The sequence below is a fragment of the Alternaria ethzedia genome (genome assembly GCF_023757985.1).
Source record: "Alternaria ethzedia strain BMP 0044 chromosome Unknown scaffold_14, whole genome shotgun sequence".
NCBI classification, from domain to species: domain Eukaryota; kingdom Fungi; phylum Ascomycota; class Dothideomycetes; order Pleosporales; family Pleosporaceae; genus Alternaria; species Alternaria ethzedia.
Window position 1 is genome coordinate 478448 of NW_026056207.1, and position 26780 is coordinate 505227.

Sequence of the window (26780 nt, forward strand, 5' to 3'; positions counted from 1 at the left end):
CCATGACGAAACATCATCTAGACTTACCATCTACCCCACAAAATGCCATCAACGCCTGTCCTAGCCACCTTCCCGTCCTTCCCACACGGTACCAAACAGCCCTAAGAGCCCTTGCAACCGGTGGCACAAGGCCGCAGCCGAAATGATTTCTGGATCTCAAGAAACGCCCAGCACGTCAGCACCCACTGTTAGCGCTGCACACGTGTAAAAAACAAGAGCAAACATGCTTGCCCAAAGTCATCATTTTCATCTATTGGAGTAAGCGGTCAAACTTGGCCTGCGGTGGCAGTGGACAAAGAGGTGCACGACACATGGTGCACTAGGACGCGAGGTTCATATATTGCGGCGCTATTGTCGGCTCCTTCTTACTCGCTGGTAAAGTGCCGGGACGTAATTCCCGGACCACCCACGTTTAATGAGGCGTCCGGGAGTTTTTGCTGGCTGGGATGCTGGACACAGCGGGGTGCATATACGAGGTGTTTGATTTACATTCCGCGAAAAGCTTGATTTTGAAGGACGTTGCGGCTGAATGTGCAGTTGCTGATGGTCGTACAAGGACGTCGTGAGATCAGGAGTTGGAGAGTTGGAGAACAAAGGGCGGTTTAGCGCAGTTTCAGAATCATACCGATGTTCTTCCTAGCATGGAACGCGGAAATGGCTAAGGGTCTTGCATGCCGCGTAGGATGGAGCGTTCATTGGTTGATTTATGCGATTTAATTTATTGCAGCGTCATTCTTCGGCTGCTCGGGATGTACATGAGGCTGATGACGAGAGAGAAAATGAAGTTGTGCTTGGGATGTGTACAGTCGCCGCAAATGCTAGAGCACATTTCTCAAGCCACTCCAGGTAGGAGGCTTTGGAGTCAAGATTTGCAGGTGCTAATCGCGAAGCGTCGCCGGACACCTCGTGCAGAGGTACTTGGGTGAGTACCACCACGGCCTTTTGCCATCTTAACATCTGTCGGTGTGACTAGTGATCAAAAATGCGTGGCGCCCCACAGTCTTCCGGCTACTTCGCAAACGTTCAGCTAACGGTCTGCATGCATTTTGGATAGCTTCGCGCCGTTTTCCACAGTCCTGGTAACCGTCCTGATCTTTGGTAGGTGAAGTGTAAAGTGCCGAGCGACTGTTTTGGCGGGTTGGAGACACTGAGCTGTCGGAGATCGCTCCGGTGCCACTCATTCGTGGCCTGGTGTGCATTCCAATGGGTCCTTACCGACTCATGAACTCAACTCAGATGACGGGCGTGTTGGCTTGTTCAACATGTCAGCTGGCGGCTGAAGCAGCACACTCGAACATCGCTCTTCAACGCTTTCAGCAATATGATGATTCTGGGACGGTGCGACCAGCTGTCTCTTACATCTCACCATGACCTTGTTGCACAAGTGAGTAGTGAGCCGTAGTTGTATATGTAAACTGCCGTTGAGCGTGCCCTTTCATGAGCGGCGACCCTTCGTTGCATTTTGTGAAGCTTGACTTCATGATTCAGGCTGTAGACCAACGAGTAGAAGGTGAATCTCAGCAAAAAGACGCGAGAAGCGGAAAGAACAGCGTTGAAAATATCACACCAAAGAACGCCCTCCACCTTTCATGCCACCAAGAGTATTCGGAAACAATAAGGTCGAACCCGTGTGACCTGAGGACCCGGTCGAACATCAGCACCAACCCAACGACTCTTTCAGTATGCTTGTTGATCAACAGAGCTCTACGTTTGCAGCAGTTCTCCATGCGCGCTCAGCATCACCGCTGACGATCTCTCCCTTCCACATATCGGTTGTACCATATCAGAGCCGTAATGCTCAGAACGAAGTAAAGTACATAACCGGCAGCGAGGGCCCACACTTGCCGTTGAGTAATCTCGGGATATTGGACAGCGATACCCGGCTGCTGCCGTTGGAAAAACTGTTGACTCATGGTAGAAGTTTGGTAGTGCAACGTTCCTTTTGGACTGGTTTGCCGTTGCTTCGCCGTTACTTGGGTCGTATTCGGGCGCTGAGCGTTGAGGAAGTTAGTATGCTTTTTTGAAAGACAAGGAGTAGTCGTGAGGTTAGCTTTTATACACAGTTGATACACGCAAGGCTATTGAATCAAAGAAGCAAGGCTGGAAGGGGATGTTGGGAAGCCGACAAAGAAGAATGTGTGAAGACAGGCATTGAAACAAGACCCCTTCGTGGTTTGCTGCTGTTCCTTCGCGGACAGAAGAAAAACATTCATGCGCGTTGTTTGAACCACCGTCGCATCGGCAGGACTCTCGTGTCACGACCCGAACTTTGTCGCGCATAATTTCTTTTCAGTGTTGAACGACTCCAAGCGGAGTAGCGTGAGTGGTGGACTTGACAGGAACGGCGGAAATGAGGCATCGTGAACTGCCCATGGGACGTCGAAGCATGGAATATCCCTCACAAAGATCAGGTGAGGGCACTCCGAGGGTACTCCTTTTGTCGACGCGCGTTCATTTGGATTGATGATGGAGATCAACGCCAGGATACAAACTTCCACAATGAGGCAGCAGGAAATGCCGATCCGAATCCGCGATGCCCGAACCAGCCACCTGAAACGGGCCATGACGTAGCGCTAGAAGCGGTAGGCGCAACGCCTCATGCCCCAGGTTACCAGCCCCTCGGCACCCACTACCACTCCCAAAACTCTGCCACTGTGCAGCTTCACGCCCCCGTAAGCTCGTACGGCGCAGCCCCAGAGTAGCATCAGCAATGCTGCAAGGTCAGCGCCGTGCTTCATAACGCGCCATTGTTATCATGCCCTGCTCACCGCGGTTTGTGGCGATCCTGCTCGCACGGGAATGACACGCCGTGACAGGTCCGGCGCATTTGACGAATCCACACCGGGGGCATTGATCGCCAGGTCGCTTCGGCCACTTGCGCACACGGTCATGCCAAAAGGTTATGATCGCCATAGCCTACAAGTCGCTCAAGAGGAGCATGCCTCCTCCCTTGAACCTTCCTCTTCTTTCCTTATTCATACGAACTACACTCCGCTGCTACCTCGCTCCCCGCTTTGCCCAACCTCCGCCGGCATCCGATGGCTACGGCACCGCATCTCCACTCTCTATCAGAACACTAGCGAGATCCATAACACGTTCATTCTTCATATTACTATACTGTCCTTTCCATCTACTACACTCTTTACTTAGACTATTCGCGGTTCAGCCCGGCGCTGCACCACCACTATTAGACCGCCATGCCTAATCGCTCCTTCTTATGCCGACTAATCTTCTGCGCCGTATTCGCCGTATCCGTCCTTAATATCTTCACCAAGGCCACCCCGCCGCTCTTCCACGCCGCAAAGACCTCTGCGCATGAGCACCCCCAGGAACTCTTTTGCCCGCAGTCTAAGCTCGCCGATGACGTCTTGGTCGTCTTGCGAACCGGGGCCACCGAATCACTCGAAAAGGTGCCGGTGCACCTCCGTACCACGTTACGTTGCGTCCCCCACTATGTTATACACTCGGACCTGGAAGAGGAGATAGACGGACACGTCGTCCACGACGTCCTCGAAGGAGTTAGCGAAGAGACGAAGAAGACGAATGACGACTTCAAGCTGTACCACCAACTACAAGAGCACGGAAGACGAGGCGTGAAACAACAAGAAGTTCTCACATCGCTATCCGGATCGTCGCAGGGTGACTACCTGCGAACCGACAACGATGGCTGGCAGCTCGACAAGTGGAAGTTCCTCCCCATGATCGACCAAGCACTCGAGGAGAAGCCAGACGCGAAATGGTATTTCTTCATGGAAGCCGACACGTACCTAAACTGGAACAATCTACTCGAATTCCTCAGCAACTTCGACGACAGCAAGTCCTACTACATCGGCAAGCACCTCTTCATCAACGAAGTCGAATTCGCCTACGGTGGCGCCGGCTTCGCCCTCTCTACCCCCGCCGCACGTAAAGTCTCCGCCCAACGCTCCCCCCGCATCTCCGAATACGAAGACTTTACCAAAACCCACTGGGTCGGCGACTGCGCTCTTGGCAAAGTCCTCGAAGACGTAAACATCCCCCTGCATCGCGCCTTCCCCCACTTCCAAGGCGACTCCCCCGCGACGCTCGATCCCGCGACTTCCAAAATCGACCGCGACCTCTGGTGCTACCCGGCTGTAACGTACCACCACGTTTCGCCCACCGAAATACAAGAACTCTGGTCTTTCGAACAGGACTGGTACAACAGACACCCGATTCTGCTGCGCCACCGCGACATCTTCATGGAGCTTGTGCGCCCTAAGATTGGTCCTTCAGTCACAGCCTGGGACAACATGTCCGCAGACAAAGAATACAACGCCCACGACCACTCCGCCGTCGCCAACGAACTCGAGCGCAACGCCTGGAAATCTTTCGAACACTGCCATACGCTGTGCGAGGAGCAGGATGATTGCATGCAATTCTCGTTCAACGAGGGCAGTTGCGCAATCTCCAATAGCTTCAAACTGGGCTATGCGAAGCCCGGTGCGCGGATACGGAGTGGCTGGATGCTTGATCGTGTAGACGATCTTTTCAGGAGTCTAGAGGAGCAGTGCGGACTCCGTGATTGGTTTGCACCAATGGAGAGTAGTCCGAAGGAGAGGGAGAATAGTGAGTTGAAGATTAAGATGAGGAGGAAGAGGAGTGTGATGTGAGAATCCCTTGCATCACTTCAACAACAACGATGGTCTTGCGTTATAGCAGCATCAGCATTGGCGTTTTTTTCCATGGTTTGGTGGTTTGCTTTGCGCTTTTTTTGTTTGTGGTTTGATTTGTTTGGAATGCAGATGGAGATGATGATACCCCCCCCAAGACACTCGCTTTAGATTTTATAAGTTTCAGTACTATATACTACATCGTTGGATGGATGGATGGATGGATGGATGGATGGATGGAAGGCTGCACTGCGCAGGACCTCAACTCAAGTAAAGAAGAAGAACAAATAAACAAATGTTGAAACATATGATTAGTCCTCTCTCTCTCTTCGTGCTTTTCTTACTAGTAAGTTTTACTGATGCATCAATCCGGCTTGCAGTTCCTGCTTTTGCGCCTGTAACATAAAGTGCCCTTTACGGTCCTTGACGCTCTCGTAGTAACTGTCCTTCAGTGCAGTACTTTACCCACTTCTTTGTCCGGTGCTGTATCTGAAATCGAGAACTGCATAGCTAGAGATGGGACAGAATACTCAGGTGCGACTACGGCAGCATCACGTCAAGCAAAGTCTCATAGTCACTTGCTCCATACGCGAATTCCAGTCTAACAATCGTACTATTACACATTTCATCCCTCCATACAGGCACTGACTACATCTATCCGCGCTCGACAAAGACAAGCTACTCTTTCATTCTACCATCATAGATAACAGACAGCGCAAGACAGGTGAAGGTAAAGATTCTCATCATCGATAATGCTAAGATGCAGTATGTGACGCACGCAAGGCGATATCGCAAAACCACCGATGAAAGCAGAACAGAGAGGGGTATGTTGTTGTGATGAAGGATGACTACCTAGACAGCCTTCAGGACGGTATATTGATGAGAAAAAAGAAAAGAAAATGGTTGTGGGTTTCGCTATCGCTATCGCTAGAAAGAACGCCTGACCCAAAGCCTCGCTGATGCAATTGCTATCGTTTCCGATGACAGCAATCCGTGGAGCGGGCGAGTATTAATGCATGTACTGAACTTGAAATCGAACGGGATGGTATCAGAAGAGAGGGAAGAGGAGGCACGACACTATGTCGACTACATCGCAATCGCCGTTGCGGTGCTATCGTGTTTGTGTTCCTCGGGACTCTCGGCGTACGCCAGCAGCGCCTTCGCGTCATCGAGTCCCGATATCGCGAGGCCCTTCTCGTCTTCTTCGTGAATGGTGCTTTCTTGGATGCTCTCTTTCGAGATCTCGCTCTTCCTTTCGGCATCTTCGATTCCGTCTTCGTCCATGAGGTTTGGTGGCCGTTGACGCATCGCGCGTGCCTTTTCCAGTGAGATGGTCTTTTGCTGGTAGGTGGTCGTAAAGGGAAGGGCTTCGTCTCGGTCGATTGTGGCTTTCATGAGCGCAGCCATCCAGAGTCGGCCTACGGCAAGGCTATCGACCGCGAAGTAGTGCACGATGGGCTTGGTGAATTGGACACCCTTTTGGAGTCCTGCACGAGGTGGTACAAGCTTGAAGATGAACATGCCTGAGACATCCTCCTCCAGCCCTGGGATACCTTTGGCGCTATCCGCAGATGCCGTTGTCTGTATGGTGGCATTGTGCGGAGATGTAGGTGAGTTGGCCGCACCTGTTAGAGACGCATGGAGGCCTGTCATCCTCTCGTTGTTCGCTGGTAGCACGCGATGCGATGAGATGTCGATGAGACCTTTCTCTTCGGTATCATTCTCCGTGTAGTAGTAGGCCAGGCGGCGGCCACGAAGCACGAATAGGCGCGTCTTCCATGTCGTCATAAGACTCGAAGACTTCTTCTTCATCCAGCCGCTATAGTCGCAGTTCTCCATGGCTTGTTGGGGAGTGATTTGCTGACGGCCCTTGAGATATGCACTAGTGCCATGCTTCTTGGCCTTTTTCTTTGCGTCCTTGGGCGTGGTCGAGCCAGCGGTAAACCGCCTGTTATTATCGGCCTTTTCAAGCTCGAAACTCTTCGAAAGTGATGTGCCAGAGGGTGTGCTAGATCCCGTCCGCGAGGGTGACTGCATCGGTGAGTCCTTGTGTTGTGTGGTGGAAACATCCGCGGAGCTCAAATTCGCCTTCTCGCCGCCGGTTATCGCGTCTGATATCGCTCGAAGACCCCTGGATTGTGATCCCTTTTTACTGCTGAAGAATGAGCGCGTATGAGATGGTACAGCAGCTGGCGAAGGTGATGCACGACCTGTGCTTGAGGTCTCGCTACCTGCGACGTGGGGCGAATTCGCAATGGCGTCAATGCTGTGCGCATCATATGAGAGCTTGGTCACGGTTGGATGCGTTTCGCTTGCTGGCTTGAGAGGGCGTACAAAGTCGAATGCACTAGAGCTGCGCTCGCTTTTGGTGCTGGTACCGTAGTACTGTTTCGCGGCAGCGGAAATTGGACTCGCTGGCCGGAGAGCCGAATCTGCGCTGCCGATTCGGCTGTGTCGGCGACTGAACGACGCGCGCTGTGCGCCTTCGGTCGTGTAACTAGCATTGCGTGAATGGCTCGCGGCGCTTTCTCTCTTGCGCAGAACGTTCCTGCTACTCTTGCGGTTGTCGACCTCGCCTCCGGAAAAGTAGCCGCGGTCAAGATCACCGGAGCCTAAGCCGGCCTCGCGGAAATCGAACGTAGTTCCGTTGGTACTTGAAGCATGATGGTGATGTGATGAGACCGGTCTGCCGATATCTTGTACGGACTTGGACAGCGATGTCGAACCCATGGTCCAGTTGCGGTCGAATGATGGCGTCTTCCTGTGTGCGTGGGCGGCCATGGGTGCAGATGTAGGCGGCTTCATTAAACTGGGCGTGCTAGGCGTGGGTGGTCCCTGCCCGTATTCGATAGAAGAGTGGCGTCTGCTGTGGTTCATACTTCGGACGGAAGCAGCGGAGGGTCGTCTAGGCGAACCGGGCGTAGGTGAGGCGGGCGTGTGCTGGATAAGCGGAGAGGTCGCGTCGATGGTTGACGATCGGCCGGCGGACGAGGCTGCACGTGGGATATGCTGACGGCTGGTGTTGCCTCTGGATCCGATGCTTTCCCTGAGCGTCGGTATGCGAGGAAGGACCGCCCCAGTTGATGCAGCCCTGCTCCTTCCCATATCGGCTGGGAACTCGTCTGGGCTCTCTGAAGGCGGCAGGAGAAGGGTCGTCCTTGCAGCTTCGGCTTCCTTCGCGTTCTTGACCTCGGACTGCAAGGCGTTAATCTTCATCCACGTGCGCAGTCGTGGTCCCATGGGGCCCAGATTGAATTCCTGCATGAAGATGAAGTTGCGGTCCACGCCCAGCAGCGCCTCGCCATCGATTTCTTGGTCGCGGAACACATCGCAGTGCTTCTTCTCCACACCCGCGTCCTCGAGGTATTCGGCGACGCGCGCAGGCGACCATGTCTTGACCTCCTCCTCGGTGTGCCAGCTCTGCTCCTCCTCATCGGTTTCCTGCCCGTTGATGTATGACAGCCGGTGGTGGCTGCTGTATTCGCTTCCCGAGTCATTGGACCGTATCTCCTTGCCCACGGCGCTGTGGCGTGGCGTGCTCATGCCCGTGATGTGCTCGTCAATGACGCTCAGTGTTTCGTGCATGACGGGGCTTCCTATCGTCTCGTCTTCTGGTGGCGCTTCCCCGCTCAGCGTCATGCTGATGCTCCTCGGGCCATTTTGAACAGATGTTCGGCGAGCAACTTCTGGTCCCGACGCGATGTTCAGGGGCTCTGTGGGTGCCGACTTTAAAGGTGGAGGGGCGCTCGTGGAAGCTGGTGGCTGTGCGGCGGTGGTCGGCGGCTCAGAAATGGCCATGCCGGGCTGAGGCGATGGTTTTTCTGATTGCACGGACATTTGCGAGGGATTGCGCGAGAGCATGGTCGGGATGGGCGTCGGTTTGGGTGCTGGCCGTGTGTATACTGATATACATCAGCTGTGTTGCTCGCAAAAGGAAGCATGGCGATCAGATAGATAGGGGATGTGCACTACTGTGCTGCCGTCGATAGCGCAACATACCTTCAGGAAACAGGCCGTTCTCTCCCGTCTCGGTGTTCTTGCCTAGAAACCAGCCATCGCCAAAGTCGTCGTCGCGCTCAATCAGCTCGATGCGGTCGCCGCGCCTCAGGCTCAGCTCGTCGGGACTGCGGGCGAGGAACTCGTCTGCAAGTGCTGTCAGCAGCTGTCGCTGGCATGTGCGACGCAGTGGCAGCACGGGTGAGGGGAAACATACGCACTACGACGAGGGTATCGCCAGGCCGGCAGCCCTCGGTGTGGGTTCGTTGCGCCATGCTTACAGCTGCTCTCCAAGACTGGGTCGGGTCGGGGGGCGTGTATGCGGGCAGTCTCCAGATCAGTACAGGTGGTTCATCCTCGTGGGAGTTCGCGCTATCGGCGGGCGAGGCGGGCGCAACAGTCGGACGTTTGGCAGACTATAAATGCTGGCTACCGAGCCACCGCTACCTGAAACAGCCTGACAGGTGCGCAATGAAACAAAGTGGCGATGTTGTTTGGAGCGAGGGGGGAGGTATATTGCTTGATCCCGTCGTCGTGCGGCTGCCGGGGGTGTCGTGTCTATACTTGGGTGGTGGGACAGAGAGGCATGAAGCTAGCGATGCGCATCCTTGGAAGCAGTAGGCGACCTAGCCTGCATGCGATATGAATTACGTCGGTTGGCAAAACCACGGACGCACCGGGCGCTCCAAAGCAAATCTCGACTAGGCGCTGCGCCTATTGGCAGAGTGGGTTTGTACGGCAGCGGGCAGCCCTGGAGCGGTTCTGACTTGGCCGCTGACGATTTGCCGTCCAGCCTGGCGTCCAGAGCCCGGCGGCGCCCATGGCCTTGGCCCAAAGCGACCTGGCATGTTCGCGAAACATCGCTGTCCGTGCGCCATGCCATCGGGTGTCGTGAGGGCTCACTGCCATCGCGACGTCGACGTTCACCTCACCCCGTCGCGCCTTCTCTCACGTGTCTCGCGGCAGCCTGGACAGCGAAAACTCCTTCTCCCTCCACATCCACATTCGGCACCCACGACCCGCCGCGCCTACCATGCACTGAGTCGCTCACAATCTCCCTACGCGACATGAACTCCCCACATTCCAACTCGCCCATGTCCAGCACTCGAAGGCGACCAGCGCGTACCCTCAAGCGAATATACACAACATAACAAAGCGGCATGTACCACACCGGGAGTCACGCCATGACCCCAGGAGTGCCAGACGATGCGACCGCCCAGACGCTCAACTATGCGCTGGGCAACCTTGGGGGCCGACAGAAGAGCTGGATGACGCCGCTGCCCTCCAGCGCGCCAGCCCAGCCGCCCATCGTTCCTGCCGAACTCACACAAAACCCACTACCCTTCACCGTGCGCAGTCGCGGAAGGCCTCGCAAGCAGCCCAGGTTTACTGTTCCCTCCTCCACACACGCACCCGCAGAGAACCTGATCACGCGCCCGACCGTCGAGACCGAGCCGCAGCCACTATCGAACTCGACGTCTCCCCAGCTCCCAAATGTCGTCGCCCACCAGAACAGCGCCAACCACGGGCATTCGGCAGCCCGCGTGCTTCCGTCGCCCACGCCAAGCGAGGAGACATCGCGCTGTCCGCCCCCAGTACCGCACGAGACTGCTCCTGCAAAAAGAGTCAACGAAGGATATGCGCAACAAATGGACAAGCGGAGGCGCAGTGAGGCTTATGCAGGGCCGGTAGCAAACCCGACGAATCCTCCGCCGGACCTTCCGCGTCGACCGTCCGGCCACTACTCACAGATCGGCAGTCCCATGCTGGGTCAGATGGGTCAGACCGTTAATCGCAGCCCGTCGCTCGGCATGATGGCATCGCCACAACTGCCCCAGGGCATGCTGTTCCAAGATCCGCGCCTCAGTAGAACACCTCCTCAGCCATACTCGCCCTACGGGCTGCCACAAGCAGTCTCGCAAGACCCAGTATCCCGGCCTGTATCTCGCTCCGTACAGTCTGATAACACGCCTACAACCCCCTTGGCTCCTGATTTCATGAGCCAGGGCTGGTATACAAAGAAAGACTGTCTGCAGATCTTAGGGCAATTCCAGGCATCAGCACCCCCAATATCGCCTGCCTCTCAGGACAGGAAACGCTTTCTTGTGCTGCAGAACGCTGTTGAGCTGTCAGACTGGCCCTATCTTACTATGCATCAATGTTACTGCCTGATGACCCACGCCCCTCACATGCTGCCGCCGGGGTTGAAGTCGTTGCCAGGTTTACAACAAGCGCAGAGGATATTGCACGATGTTCTTGATGCAAACCACATACTATCGCCTAGTTATCTTCACTTCTTCTCCCATTTCCCATACCCGATGCAGCAAATTGCAGCCATGTGGCCAGCCACATTCGAGTACCAAGCACAGCTTTTCAGACAGTTTGTTGACCAGTCGCCCAACTACAACCAACTGAAGGCGATATGCGAGCACCGTCGATTCCCGCCCCTCGTCCGAGAACTTGTTGTCGAACTCCGCATTCATTCTCTCACTTTCCAGCGTCTGCTCTTCACCGCCTTTCTGCGGTGTATTTGCCGCGCGGTGGTCTCGAATCCTAATGTCAAACCCTTGCTTGCAAAGTTCGAGAACGACATAGTTGGTGTCTTCGAGCAGAATCAAAACTACCACTACTCACGGCATGCTTCCTCAGCTACGGAGACGCCTGAGCAGAGCCAACAATTAAAACACGACGAGGAACGAATTTGGGGCTCTAACCTGAGAGCGCTAGTCGAGGCATTCGAGGCTAACCTTCGCAAGAACGGCGCTTCATTGGCTGATCATACGTACAGCGCTCCCCAACCTCAGCAACAGGTACAGACCCACCAGGCCCCTCCATCGCAACCGCAGCAAGTGCAAGCCCAGTCCCAACCACAACGGGTACAAACCAGTTCGCCCGCTGTTCCGCCTTTCAATCATCCCCAACAAATGCCACCGCGCACGACTAGATCGGTTGACCAGGGTTCGGCACAAGCTGCTATACAGCAGTCGCGTGGGCCTGGTCGTCCTCCCACACGCCCTGCCCAATCTACAGGGGTGGCGCCGCCTCCACGTGGGGGGCCCTTGCTTCCTGCTGCTGGCTGGCAACAACCACAACAGCGTGTCCCCAATCCAGCACGCTTTGGGCTACACCAAGCGCATCTCAGAAGTCCAGTTCTTCGTGCGCAATCCCAAGCCTCGCCGCTGTACACATTTTGTCAAAACTTCCTCAAACCCCCAACGCGGTTGTCCTCGCCAGGCCGCGCCATTGAGAAATGGACAATCACCTTGACACCGTATGATATGCAGAGGATTGGAAAGACTATTCCAGATCAAACGGGTGGACCTGGTACTGTGAACATCAACGAGACCACGAAATTTGCTCGTTTACGTTGCGTCAAATGGCCGGAGCCTGAGTGGACGGAGGAACGCTGGGCTGTCGCCGATACGTCTTGGATACCTCACTCGTATTACACGCTCAACGACACCCCTCTCGAACCGCGGAAGAAGATCCACTATGGAAAAGACATGCCCATCGACCTCACGGGCCTGCTGAAAGAAGGCGAGAACGTTTTGGAAATTGCCGTCATGGCTCGGTCCGGCGAGAAATCTCATCTCAACTACATGCTCGCCATCGAGGCCATGGTCGTCTCATCCCACGAGTCCATCGTAAAACACTGTCTAAACCAAAGCCGCGTCCCCGCAGACAAAGTCCTGCAAGGCATCAAAAACAAACTCTCCGCCGTCGACGACGACGAAATCAGCGTCGTCGAAAGCACCCTCACCATCGGCCTCTTCGACCCCTTCAGCCAGGCCAAAATGTGCGACATCCCCGTCCGCAGCAAAGCCTGTCCGCACAACGACTGCTTCGACCTGGAAACGTTCCTCCAATCCCGGCCGCGCAAGGGCGACGCATCCGTAGCCGATCAGTGGAAATGCCCTATCTGCAAATCTGACGCCCGGCCACAGATGCTTTTTGTAGATGGCTTCATGGAAGAGGTCAAGAAGCAGCTTGAGGCCCATGGACGAGCAAATACGCGTCATATCCTGGTTCGCCAGGATGGGAAGTGGATACCCAAAGCTGAAGTCAGAGAGGGTGTTTCGAGTGCCACGCCTGAACCTGTTGCTGCGCGTCGGTCGGTTCCGGCCGAGGTTGAGATTATCGATCTTAGTGACTGACGAAGATTTGTTCTATGGGTCTGTTCTGGTGGCGAGTATACTTGTTTCATCACACATGTACGTATTTGGTCATGAACAAAAGTGGGCGTTTTCGAGCGTGGCATGGTAATGGAGTTTGTGGAGGTTATACCCCTGATTTTTTTTCGGTTCGTCATGTATGTATGAAGGGGCCTGATTATTTCATGTCTGAGGTGCGGTTAGGTGGGACTGCAAAAGTGTAGATTTAATAATACGTGGTAATGTCACCAACCAACTCAGTCATTGACCTTTAGGTCGTCCAGTACGTTAGTGTATGCTCCGCGTGTGATACATGCGCTGTCTAAAATCTCACATGCCGCCTGAGATGCCTATAAACTGCACACAACCCAGGAAACAACCCTTCAGATTTGTGCGAGCGTGCAAGAAGGCCGCCATCAGCTAAACATCCTCACAACACCCAGAATACTATGGGTGGGTGGGGGAGGCGGAGGGGAGGCGGAGGGGAGGCGGAGGGGAGGCGGAGGGGAGGTGGTGGAGGTCAACTCTGTGAAGTTCGTGCAAGTTATGTAGGCGTTGTTCAAAGGCTGATATGTAGACATGGTGACCCCTAAACCTCCATCGCTCCATTACCACCCTATCTCTCTCTCCGCCCAAGAATGCCAAAATCAGCGCTTCCTCGCGCCCCATATCTCCTTGTACACACCCGCGTATGGGGTCAGCGCTGTGTGAAGTTTGGAACTTGCACTCCTCTGAAGTCTCTGTGAGGCCCCCTAAGGAATGCAAGTTTCAAAATCCAAACCTCGCTGATCCCATACGCTGGTGCCGTACCTGTTCACCCGCGCTCTACACACAGCTAGTCTGATAAAACCCCAAACCGCCATTTAAACTAACCCCACGACTGATAAACAGCATGCCCCAATCACATGATCCACTCATTCCACTTCGCACACGTGCACGATGTGGAAGAAGTGGATCATGTGACTAGGGCGTGATGGGGATCAGTTGTTGAGCAGTTTACACATGGTTTGATCGTGCGGGTTCCTGTTCGCCCCGTGTCTACGCGTCTCAGAGTTGCTGGCCGGGCTACGAGGGTCGAAAGAACGATTTGACCAGCCAGAGTGTATGAAGTCATGTGGCAGGCCGACGCCGTCATGGGATTCTTCGAACGGTGGGTAAAGGATATGTCAAAGAACCAGAAGGGCGAGGCTTGAGAGGGCGTTCGCAAGGCGTTCGCCACTTATCGGAAGTGTTTCGTCGGAGTGCTGGATGAAGTGGATACGGTACATGTGCGTGCCCCCATTATGCTAGACATGGGCGTCGGAGTCGCGGGGTTGTTCTCTCGCTGCTGAGCGGTCGGAGCGCCTTGTGGAGAGCGTCAGACACAATGACCACACGTCTAGTACGCGCACCCTTTGAGAACACAGATCCCTGTCGTTGTAGATTGTTCCAGCCTTAGTCAATTCTTGGTCGTGTTACCTAGATAGTAATAACGACCAAGACGCGACTAAGGCTGAAACCATCACATCTAAACCAGGAGTCTGGTCGAGAGCTCGAGCGTGTGAGTCAAAGCGATGCGTCCTCATAACGGCGGTTGGCATGAGAATTTGCCGTAGCTTTGGTTCGTTCGCTTTCGTTTCGACGGGGGATGTGCTGGAGGTTGAGAGAATGTACGATCCAGCGCGATATGCTCTCCTCGAGGAGTGAGGCGTGGGTATGTGTTGCGTCGTCAAACCGATTATGGGTCTCCTACGCTTTGTCACTGCCGTGAAGCGTGCTTTCAGTCGATCTCACCGTCGAGCTCGCCGCGAGCCGTCTCACGGGATTGTGCGTAGACAATCTTTTCGAAGCTGTCGGCTAGGACCATGTCTCCATGTATGTGTCACCCGGAACGCGACCATTCCAATTCGACGCCCTACCGGCGCTCTTATATCCATCTTCACCCCCTCCCTTTCCTCTCCTCAAACCCTCTCTCATTCTCGCCCCCCTCCACAATCCCCCTGAGACTCGGCATCCTCTTCTCCACGTACTCGTTCATCACCCTGAGCACTCTTGCTGGCGTACGATACGCATTTGGCGGCCTCTTGCTCACATCGCTCAGCCCCACATGCGGCACGCTCTTTTCCAAATCCACCTGCGCCATGCTCTTCATTGGGTGGAATTGCTTCCAGTAGGGTTGGCGTTCGATGAAATCGGGATGTACGGCGCGGGAGCGGTCGACGGTTACTTGGAACCATTTTGTGGATTTCTTCTGCGAGGAGGCGTGCGGTGGGGGGTCGAAGGGGAGGGGTTTGGGAGGAGGGGTTGGGGCGGGGGAGGTGCCGGTGGTGCCGGTGGGGGTGGGTAAGGTGCGGTTTAGGAGTTGTGAGGGGCGGAGGATCTCGTCGATGCCGTCTTTTTGAGGGGTTTGCTGGATGGACGTGTCGTCTTCGTCTTCTTCGGCGGCTTGGATTTGGGCGTCGGCGTCGGTGTCGCTGGTTATGAGCTTCTCGAGGGCGAAGCGGAGGGGTGAGGCGTCTAGGGCGCTCTGGGCGGCGGCTTCGTCGCGGTAGATGGCGAGGGCGACATTGTCGGCGGGGTTCTGGTATTCGTACTGTGCGTGGTGTGAGTGGTCGTGTGGAATGAGTAAACGCATTGGTGAAGACGTACCCGAAGATACTTGAAGGTGCTGATTTCGCCGAAGCGTTGGAGGACGCGGAATATCTCGCGGCTCTCGGATAGATTGGCGGGACGTGGCACGATGCGCAAGTGGATGGAGCGCGGTGCCAGCGCTCGGCGGGCGGACATGGCGGGTGTTGTGGTTGTGGCTGTGGGTGCGGCACGAATTTACAAACTTACGATCAACAGCCATGTGGGTCACCAATTTACCAATGCTCAGGTTCGCGGAACATGCAGCAACGCGGGAAAGGAACACTGCGCTGGGTCAAGCGGATAAGTCACGATAAGAGCATAGTGGGAGTGTGTTGCATGTTGATGATGGTTGTGATTATATAGTATGTGGGTGTAACGACAGCGCCCAGCTTGTCGCACCCTATAACGCCAGGCTCAACCCTAAGGGAGCTCGTCCGCCCGATGGTAATATAATAATACATCTCCAGGCCCTGTCCAATATTGCCTTGTTTCCAGCAAGATCAAGTGGTATAATGCGCCCGTAGTGACACCCCAAACGCCGTTCGCTATGCATGTAACCAAATTCGACCGATAGTACTATGATGACCGCCTCTTCGATACACCGTTGCCCTTGGACCGCTTGCGCATGCGCACAGGTCGGGTGACGCGGACGCAGCTGTCGCGCCTTTCGTGGGCTTTCCACACCGGCATGCTGGCGAGTGCCTCGATGCCTGAGGCAGGCACATCGTAGTCCATGTCGACGCCCTCGTCGTCTCCAGAGTTGCCAGATGCGCATGTTGATGTCGAAGACGTAGAGGATGTTCGCGAAGACGACTCGCTAACGGTGCACTGCTTCTCCTCCTCGATCATCTTGACCAGCTTGGAAAGGTCGCGGGCGTGCGATGAGCTGCACTGCATGCGTGAGCTCTGTTGGCGTTGCATCCTGAGAACGGAAGCTGCGATGCGCGAGTAGGTGGGTCGCGCCTGCTGTTCTTGCTTGGTGGAAGGGGCACACTCGTCATCGCTTTCCGGTGTGAGAGGGCTGGCAGGATAGCAGCGGACAGTCGTGTCGATGCGAAGGCTTTGCTGGTTGAGTTGCACGGCGAGGTCGCCCATAGTGCATGGTGGAGTTGGAGGGCGATTTGGCGCGTAATGCGGGTCCATCGCCTGTGACGTGGGCGAGACGTTCATAGCTGCCCGCTCAGCTTCGTAGGCGGAGTAGTCAGGTGACGGCGCCGGGTCGAAGGAGAAGTCGCGGAACATGGTGGCCATTGTGATGATGTTGTGAGGACGAAATGGACGGCCGGGGTAGGTATGTTATCAACGTCGTGACAGAGAGCTAGAGACGCAAATGACGGCGGCGAAGGATGCTATAAGGCGCTGGCCATGGCGTTCCGCGGCTTGGGGGCGTGGGACTAAGGCGAGACTAGGACGCCGGGGCCAGGTTTACCATGCTTCTGGCTAGCAGCCACTGGGCACTTGCCGTTGGCGCTGCACTCCTCATTCCTCAACCGCTCCACTCGAGTAGGATTGCAATCCCGGCCTAGCTCCCAATGCTTCATCTCTATTCCCTGGCGATACTCCTCTCCTATCGCGCGCAACATGTCGATGCGGACACCATGGCATTTGCTGCAAATTGACGGCGGCGGTCATACGCCCCCAAACTGCCGCGCTTTCATCGTCACTCCCGGCTTACTACATGACGGCAGCAGTCAGGGCTGAGTGAGGGCAGCTGGACGCGAGGATCAAGGGCTGCCTTCTGGAAGCCTGCAAGGACTCCCTCACAGCCCAAAAGCCCGCGGCACCTCTCATTCGTCGATGCCGACAATGCGGAATCTGGAGAAGCGATCGGCGCCCATCGACTGGCTGCGGAGTTTTCTAGCAAAGCCAACAGTTGCGCAGTCTGCTGCGTCTAGTCCTCGATCCAGAAGGAGAGGCAGAAGCTCCTCAGAAGCCGGTTCAAGACGGTGGATCTCAACCACGTCCCGGAAACCGCCAGTGTCAAGCTGCAGTGCGAGCTATCCTTATTCCCACGCCCAGTGTCGCTAGAGCTGCTCACTATCGCCGCTGGCGCTCCCCATCACACGGATCGGCACTGCTTAGCAGCTGAAGCTGTAGGGAACTCCCGGCACATCACACATGACCCTTCAAAATCCCACGCACCCAACTCTGAAGTTTGAACACTGGGTCATCCACACGTTTGGTGAAACCACGCGCCGCGAGATGCCACGTCCCATCGTCCCCCCTAGCAACTCGCGGCGGCTTTTTCTCTTGTTCTCTCCTATCCAAACCTCCCTTTTCTTATTTCCTATATCCAATATTCCGAACCATCGAGTCCACTACGCTAACAAGCCTTGGGTAGCATCCGCTCCGACGTTACATGTGAAGTTTTCTTTAATTTCGGCCCTTCGACCATGGATGGCTTTCGCCACCCTGTGGATCCGCCCCGGATGCTGACCGCGACCCCTGATAGTTCCATTGGGGATCAGGGTGCTCTCCCGTCAGACGTGGCTGACTTTGCATGAAGCCACAGTTTGAGGTACCCGAAGGTCTGGGGCGACACGTCTGTGATTCGTCAACGTTGGACTAACAACCCGACAGCGGAACTCGTTTTAGGCCTTCACCGGAATGAGCCTACCTGTTTGAGCTGTAACCTCCAATCTCCCTCTGCTCCTGAATCTTGGATCCACTCCGCCTTCCCCGTTAGTATCAGTCCCTGCGTCGCTCAATGCAGCGAATCATGGACACCGGATCTAGAGTTCTGTCTTACTATACTTCGCGACCTTCTTCGTTTCTATCGCGCTATCGCTATCGCACTATCACGCTGAAGACGACGGCAAGTCGCGCTGCGCGAGCTGAAGTCAACCCAGCTCACTACTCACACTTACTGAGCTCGACATCGTCTCATCTAGTCAGGGTCGCAAATGAGCATGTCGATCTCGAACGCCAACTTCGCGAAACCACCAAACAACTGTCTCGACCAGCTGTAGCGGCCTCAAACTACGTACGAATCGCGGATGCCTGCTCAACTGCTGTCGCAATGAGGAGCACAGTAATGTGCCCGAGGATCGACAGGAATCATCTTACAACTACGATCTCCTCAAACCTCACTGCATCGAGTCGGCGTCACCGATGCCCACCGTAGCTGGGGGCTGAATAATCTCATCGCAAGTGGTCTACAGCTACTGCGCTGGTGCCTTATGAGGCCAAAGACGTGGGGTCTGTATGCTTGTGGCATCGGTTCACTCAGACGCATGCGTAGAGGCGCGTCTGAGATGCACCAATGGTGAATGTCATCGCACCCTCCTCAGCTCTCTCGGACTCCCCGCGACGTCTAGTCGGCGCGGGCTGAAGACACTACTTCTTGGCTGGACGTACTCAGAATGCACACCGCACTGTCTGACCCTATCGCCAAGTCTCATTGCATACTATGCTCGCGCGTAATGTACGTCGGGCATGCCGACCGTATTCACCAGTCCATGCGCCCTGTCCTGCTCTTCATGACACAAACCATGAGGTAGTGAACACTTTACGGACCCAGGTCCGGCTACGAACAGCAAAGCGTTAAGCGTAAATCCAGCCTCGTCCTCGAGAGGACTCCTGCCTAACTATGCGGGGTCTTATCGTTCGAAGGGGAAGACAGTATGCGCGTGCAGAACTGCGACTACCGTCTTCTTCGTGCAATTCCAATGATACTCTCTTTGAATGTAATGTACCAGCATAAGCGTTCATGCGCGCATTGTAGCGTATACATATGGGCACCCAAAAGATCCCGAACAGCAACTACGACACATGTTCGGTTCGACCATCCCGCAGAGATTTTGCTGACAATGAGTGCGCTCCTAATAGGCTTCATTAGGCGATAAGCTCGATTGCAACTTGTGCAACCAGTCTGCGATTATGAGAATGCGAAAATTTATCAAGATATCGGTACCAAAGTCAGCGATCCTTGGTTGTCAAGACTGACTCCCACCAAACCACACGCTGTGATTGCAAGTACTCAGCATGCGCGAGGTGCAAAGCCTGTGTATTTGGTATCGATGCCCAGCGACCAAAGTTACCCACGATGGGACCCATTCCGCTGGAGCAGAAATGCTGGATGAAGTAATACAAGGTTGCAAAGGAAGGATGAAGACATTTTCCATTCTCGCATTCTCACATCTTAACATTATATTCTCACAAGAGCCAGAAGCCAAACACGATGCCTCCTTCCAAGTTCAGCAAGATGTGGTTCAAGACACGATCTGGCAAACCCCCTGCGCCTGAAGAAGAACCGATTACTCCCGAGCCTCCTTGCACGTCTGGTTGCACGGAACCCACCCTACTAGTAGAACAACACATCCGTTGGCTTCACAGCACACACTTTGGAAAACCCAATGAAGAGATGGCAGCCAGGGTACGCCGTCTCAATGACTTGATCAGCAATTGGAAGGAGCGTCTCAACGCGAAAGACTTGCGAAAGACTCTATCTGAAGAGGAGATGACAGGCCTCTTGAACGATCTATCGGAGACGTTCTTCAACGCGGAACTTGTTCCTCCTCAACCCTCATTCCAAGTCCAGTTTGACTGGGTAGACGATCACGACAAAAACAAATGGAACATTCTTGGGGTGACAATACAAAAAAGCTACGGCTGCCTGATCGAACTAGATCCTAACGTCACCGATCCACTGAACCACTGGGTTTTTCCAAAAGTCTTTGACAAGCGAAGGCAAGGTCGCCTTGGTACGCTCCTGCACGAGCTCTGCCACGCTTTCTTCTGCAGACATATCTGTGAAAACTGCCACAGCAGGGTCAGTCATGGCGCGGCCTGGCAGCAATTGGCCCTAGAGTTAGAGCATGTCAGCTCCAATTTGTTGGGGATACGCATGGAATTGGATCGGTGCATCAGCCTCATTTACGATGAAGAGAAACTTGGCATAAAGTCAAGAGGGCGTCTGGATTGGGACGAGTTCAACCTCGCTGATACTGTTCTTGGACGCATAGCATTCAAGAAGCCTTACCTACTTCACCCTAAAACGGTCAAGATGTGTCGGGTGATTAGATCTCGTTCGGAGCCAGAATGACCGGCTTACCGGCGCGGAAGTACACCTCGATCCCAAGGCCACTGCACAGCAGAACACAGCGTGCGTCATCGCCAGCCCCTCCCGCGCAACAACCATCGGTGCCAAAACCTGGGAACGCAGCCGCCTGACGACAGCAACAACAACAAAAGAGACTCTGACACCACAAGACGATGCAGAAGAAACCGGATATAACCCTGAAGAAGCGTCATTCGGCTGACTCGAAGAAAGAGTTGACGCACGACCGGGTGTACGTGCGCAACGTTTCACAGAACAGGGGTCGGATAAGCGGAAGCGGAACCTAGAAAAGACCCTGATAACATAACGTCTGTCATGCATGCACACTCCACACTGCGCCACGTGGCGTGCGAGAAATGAACAGCCACACCTGGGTGGGTGGGGGAGGCGGAGGGGAGGTGGTGGAGGTCTTGTAGACTTTGCGCTCGAACTTGAAGTCTTATTGCGAGGCACTTTGGGTGTGTACGTTGGTAGTTGGTGAAGGTCTCGCACACTATCCGCCTAAGACACGATTTACTGGAGTCTCCCCCCAGTCGAAAATGCACATTCCACACTGCGCCACGTGGCGTGCGAGAAATGAGCCACACCCCCCGTTGCAACATCGGACCGTTGTCTTTGTGCAACTTCCGTCACAACCCAGGGCAGGATTACCGAGATGCCCGTTCTCACGCACGAAACGCGCGTACTGGCTTTCATCCGCAGCCCCAAACATAGCCTCGACACACCTGTACTCGCAGAACAAGTGTCCGTTATGTCTTGGATTCCGATTCCCCAAACCTGCCTGGCATCGTATCGGCATCACCTGCCACAACGAACCCTCGTCCCGATCCTCAGAAGACCCTAACCGTCTGTGCGCAGCATGCCTCGCAATCGCGACCCCTGCTGTGCATCCGAATCCTTCAATCTTACTACCCTTACCGCCTCACTGTTCGGTTAGGGCACCATGTCCCCAAAACGGCTGTCACGTCTTTCCCATGGGCCGAATCTCGGATTTGGGTTACTCTTTTCTTTTCCTTCAATCATGTCGAATTTATAGCCCTGTACATTAGCTCATTAATATTACGTCTACCCCATGGGGAATCCGCCAGTTCTGGAAACGCACGATGCAAGCAATCTTGCAAAGAAGACAAAGAAGTCGGAAAAGAAGAGAAGACGACTCCATCCCATCCGGCGCATCGCGAAGTTCATTCTTGGCGATGGAGAAAAACATCAGAGGAAACAGAACGACGCCCGACGTCTCGGCGACCAGCTAGAAGAAGGGAAGACGTGCCACGGCGCATCAAGATGGCACAATCTCCTCCCCTTCCTCGAACCGCTCTTTGCCCTGGACCCAAAATTGTCTTTCATCGAAGACCGCATCTTAGGCCGCAACCCAACGATATCCCACACCGATGACTACGCTCCCATATCGACCACGCCGCCGAAATCCCTCGCCGAACTCCAAGCCCACGTCCAAGAAGCAGACCTTCCATGTACGTGCGACGAATGCGCGCCGAAACTCTACAAAATCTCCACCTTGGCCTCCCACGGCGCGCTCCGCGACCGTCGCAACAAACACACCTCCAAAAACCACCACCGTAAAACCCCCTCCTTCTCCTCCGAAAAGGTGCCCAAACCCACCAGTCCAGCGCCTTCATTAACCCTCCGCTTCCACGGGACCTACGAATCCATGTCCCTAGTCCGCCACCACATATCCTGGCTCGACGCAACATACCTGCACCCATCCGCGCGCCCCACGCCCTCCGTCCTCCACCTGCGCAGTCTACTCTCCTATTGGTACCCACATCTCACATCTTCCGACCTACGCTCCACGCTCTCCGCCCGCCAAGTAACAACGCTCTTCGCACATCTAAACCGCGTATTCTTCGCCGGAAACGTACCCACGCACAACGACGTGCTAAGCGCCGGATTCAGCTACCTCGACTCGCGCCAGCGCGATTGTTTCGGAAAGAGTTTCTACAACCCTGTTGTAGGCACGCAGGTTCTCCTTCACCCTATGCTGTATCGTGGATATAGGCCGTTGGATACACCGACACAGACGCAGCAAGCGCGGATGAAGTCTAGGCTAGGGACGCTTCTGCATGAAATGATTCATGCGTTTCTGAAGGCGTATACGTGTCGGAGTTGTCCCATGTGGGCGGCTTGTATAGGCGAGAGGGGGCATGGGAGGGCGTGGCAGGTTTTGGCGCGGAAAGTGGAACAGGTTGCGGCGGTTGTGGTGGGTGGGAATGTGGATTTGGGGAGGTGGCAGAGCGCATTGAGCGAGTGTGAGGGTGGTGGGTTGCCGAGCGTGCATGATTTGGAGGTTTGGGGGATGGGTGGTGATGGTGGTGGTGGGGAGAAGGGGTGTTGTTGATAGAGATGTGAATGGGTAGATAGACTTGCATTGGGTTGGCGTAGCATTTACGAAACGGAGTTTTAGACGGCTGGTATGGCTTTTGTAATGATATCCTTCAACGTTCAGGTCGCAGCGTTCATTGAGTCCTAGAGCATGTTTGCATCACGTTACCGAGGCTCCACAAACCCATAGATCTCCAGATCATGTCTACTGGGATAGCGAAACTCAGCCCCCGGGCTCACCATATCGTTCAAAACCCCGTCCATCCTCCCCAAATTGAGGCTCAACCCGAACAACCTCGCAAACTCCGTCTCGACACCCAAAGCCAACCTCTGCCACACTCTTCCGTGGTGCGCCAGGTTGTCATCTGCAGCACGGCATTCCCTACAACACAGCGTCTTGATCACAGCATGAAGAAGCTCATGCATCAACGTAGAAAGCCGTTGCACCGCTAGAGCTCTGTTGTAGTTGGGGGAATCTCTGACGCTAGGTATGACTTTGGTAGGATGAATAGCAATACATTCGACATCCTGGCCGTTACGATTTTCCGTCACAGTAACGCCGATCCAGTCGTATGTCTCTAGGTGGTTGCTGTGCCAAGCGAATTCAAACGGGATTGCTGCGCCGAAGAAGAACACAGCCAACAAAAGCGTAATCAGTGTTCTCATCTCGTCAACGGACAGGGCGAAACGCATATCATACGACCCAAGCGTCGCGATCAGACCTCCATGGTAAAGCAGTCTTTGTATCTCCGTTATGGCTTCAAGTTGCTCGATGTCCATATCGATTGGTGGTCTGCTGAAGTACTGGATGGGGCTACGGACTAGTTGGAGGGCTTCGTAATGTCTTAATCGGGAGTGGATGACGGTAGTGGGTCGCTTGCCGGGTACGATGGGGATTTCGTTTGGGAAATGGCCTAAGCAGCAGGAGTAGGGGTAGTTTAGGTAATGGTCTATTGCGCAAGCCTCGCAGAGGCAGGCTTTGACGAAGGTTTGGGCTAGGAGGCGGCGGCAGAAGGCTGCTTTGAGTCCTGTCAGAGGTGCTGTCGGTGGACGGGTGGTGCTGTGTCCATTTGAAGCCATGGTAGAGTCTTCGGTAGTGGGTAGAGGCTGGACGAAGCGCAGATGAATCTCACTTCATATCTCGAGACATGTTTGCCTATTCCTTTGTGATTATGGCTTATTGTTCACGATTTCTGTGTTACCCGGCTCTAGACCTTTCCAGTTGTAAAACTCGCGAGAGGAAGTCTCAGAGTTTCGAATCATCTGCCCACGACTGATTCACATCGCTGTAGAAATCTCATGTCTCGATCTGGTGCAGCGTGCTGTTGTCGAGCTTTGGGTCGTCTCAAATACTGTGAGACTTTGCGGTCCAGTACGTACCTAGGTATATAGCTACCACGCGATGTCATCACAAGCAAGTAGCTCAATGGATACCAATCCACCCAGCTATTCTCTGGAAAAGAAATACAACCAATCCATCATGTGCAGACGACTTTGCGATGCATACAACCTGTCTATGACTTCTCTCGACGTTGACTATCCGAAGACGCCACAGGAATACATCGACATGATCATCGATCGTCACAACAAAACCCGTCACCAGCGGTTCGGGACCTGGATAAACAATGAGAAATGCCGCAATCCCTGTGACAAAGCCATCCGCGCTGTAAAGCACACCAACAAGCTGGGAAATCAAACACGTAAGCGCGACCCACTGCGAAGCACCAGCCATCATGCTATCCGACTTTCCGACGAAATTAAAGCTATTATGTTAGAGGGACCTGAGTTTGCCAATGACGAGCAGCTAGATGCGATCGCATCCTTCCAAGAACTGGTGGAGGACAAAGCAACGGGCTCTCTACTGCGAAGATTGGGGTGGTATGATCCAAGAAGCGTCTCCAAGGACCAGATGAAGTATCTGATGAAGCTCTTGTCAGCAATCTTCTTCCGCGACTATCAGATGGACCTGGAATTCGAATGGAAAACCCGCAACGACGATTATTTTGGCCGTTACACATGCGATGTGCACCCCAAAATTGAAATGTCGGCTTTCAACTACATGGATGCTTCGCCCCAAGGAAACCTATCTGCCCGAACCATGTCACGCCTAAGCACCCTTCTTCACGAGCTGGTACACGCATATCTGGGTATCTACGCTTGTAGGTGCCCATCGTTTGTGAAAGATGTCGAATCACTTCGAGGACACGGACTAGCGTGGCAGCGGATTGCGAGCTCGGTGGAACACAATGCTCCTCGCTTCATTCACCTACCACTGGTTCTGGGAAGATTCACCTCCATACAAGCTAATTGGGGTGTACCGCTATATTGGCCAACTCAGCAGGAAGTCAAAGAGTGGAATTTGGAACGGATGGTAACTTAGGGTATCAGGGAGATTGAACCTCTTGATGTGTTGTAGTTAGTAAATCAAACGTTGATTGTTGTATAGGCAAAAGCCCCAATGTCATGTAGCTTTCTTCGCATGTCTCTGGTCGTTGGTATCTGTGCGGGTTTATTGGTCTTCCATGTCTCGCTCGCATCGAGACATCTAATGATTATCTACATCGATAAGTACCGTGTATTGTCTCGGAGGATATGCATGAATATACTCTCTCTATCCATTACTAAAGGCCAAACAATGCCACCCATAAGAACTGAGAAGCTGACGTCGCGTTCTCGTCCTTACAAAAGTACTCGGCTATCAAATCGGCGCGAGCCTCCCAGAACGCCACACGAGTTTCTTTACATGACCAAGGAGTACCACAAAGGCAATCCCGTCAAGCTCTCACAAGATGAAACGGTTCCCAGAACATGCAAGAACTGCTGCAACACGGTCATCAAAATCACATCCGTCCACAACAAGCTCGGCAACCGAGTAGACGAGCGGACGCCATTGCTCTTCTGGCGTCATCATGCTTCTGAACTCAGCGATCTGGGGATGCATGGGTCAAAAGCCAGCCGCGGCCATCTCACAGACGCCCAGATCAAAGCCATCGACGCTTTCAACGGCATGATCGAAGACCATTCCGAACATGCAGTGCTGCAGCGACTCGATCACCCAGACGCCCGTAGCGTGAAGGGATGGGAAATGGAAAGGCTAATCATCCTCTTGACAACCATCTTCTTCCAAACCACGCCATGGGATAGAATGGAAGTGCGGTTTGACTGGTCAGACCAGCCATCTGATCCGGGTAGCATGGGTGACTGGACTTGCGCAGGTCCAGATCAACCATATGCGGTAGTGAGACTATCCGCATTGGAAGTCAGACCGTTTCAGAACTTTCGTCAATTGAGTGGCCGGGCCATGTCTCGTATGAGTACGTTGCTTCGTAAGCTTGTGCATGCCTACGTCGGCTACTACGCATGTCCGTGTTGTTTATCTTATCGGGAGGACCTTGTGCAGTTGGGTGGACATGGAAGAGTTTGGCAGAGGATAGCAAGGTCTGTGGAACGATTCGCCAACGATACACTTGATCTTCCGCTTGATTTGTGTCGCTTTGAGGCTGTTGTCAACAACTGGGACGATATGCTGTTCTGGCCTACGGAGGATGAAGTTGAAGGGTGGGAACTGGTGTGTTGATTGGGCATAACATACAGCAGTGTCGGGCAGCAGCTACTACAAGTTTCATTAGCGATGTTGTTACTGGCAAGAGGATTTACCAGATTGATTTTGAAATATGCTCTTTTGACTCGTCCGTCTTCTAAATATTGCATGACATGACGCCTGTCTCGCTTACGATGAAGACGCTTGTAAACGTACACACTGGGGATTATGTTGAGCTTGGTAAGCAGAAGGGTGTTCCTCAGCAAGTCGCATTGACACAGTGCGAAGGCACGCCAATATGTTTGCCTCTCGAACACTCAAATCATCTACGATCGTAACAAGCATGTGGAAGATGTCTCCAGCTGAGGTCACAAGCAATGAGGGAAGCTTTCCAGAGGTCATGTGCAAGATCAAACTTACGCCAACAGTACTATATATCGGTCATGCAAGCC

At 54.1% G+C, this 26780-nt stretch overlaps 5 protein-coding genes across 5 annotated transcripts; 2 read left to right on the forward strand and 3 right to left on the reverse strand.

Annotated features, from left to right (window-relative positions):
• Positions 1-3197: 3197 nt before the first annotated feature.
• On the forward strand, positions 3198-4631 carry J4E87_006296 (uncharacterized protein; the record flags this gene model as incomplete). The annotated part of the gene is made up of 1 exon (XM_049377901.1): positions 3198-4631. The coding sequence occupies one exon, from the start codon at positions 3198-3200 to the stop codon at positions 4629-4631; it is 1434 nt and encodes a 477-aa protein (XP_049232468.1).
• A 1086-nt stretch (positions 4632-5717) lies between these two features.
• J4E87_006297 (uncharacterized protein) lies at positions 5718-8902 on the reverse strand (the record flags this gene model as incomplete). Its single annotated transcript, XM_049377902.1, has 3 exons — positions 5718-8533; positions 8631-8774; positions 8845-8902. 3 exons carry the CDS (start codon positions 8900-8902, stop codon positions 5718-5720), a joined length of 3018 nt encoding a protein of 1005 aa, XP_049232469.1.
• A 909-nt stretch (positions 8903-9811) lies between these two features.
• Positions 9812-12781, forward strand: J4E87_006298 (uncharacterized protein; the record flags this gene model as incomplete). The annotated part of the gene is made up of 1 exon (XM_049377903.1): positions 9812-12781. The coding sequence occupies one exon, from the start codon at positions 9812-9814 to the stop codon at positions 12779-12781; it is 2970 nt and encodes a 989-aa protein (XP_049232470.1).
• Positions 12782-14696: 1915 nt separating this feature from the next.
• On the reverse strand, positions 14697-15544 carry J4E87_006299 (uncharacterized protein; the record flags this gene model as incomplete). Its single annotated transcript, XM_049377904.1, has 2 exons — positions 14697-15350; positions 15407-15544. 2 exons carry the CDS (start codon positions 15542-15544, stop codon positions 14697-14699), a joined length of 792 nt encoding a protein of 263 aa, XP_049232471.1.
• A 420-nt stretch (positions 15545-15964) lies between these two features.
• On the reverse strand, positions 15965-16639 carry J4E87_006300 (uncharacterized protein; the record flags this gene model as incomplete). Its single annotated transcript, XM_049377905.1, has 1 exon — positions 15965-16639. One exon carries the CDS (start codon positions 16637-16639, stop codon positions 15965-15967), a length of 675 nt encoding a protein of 224 aa, XP_049232472.1.
• Positions 16640-26780: the final 10141 nt, after the last annotated feature.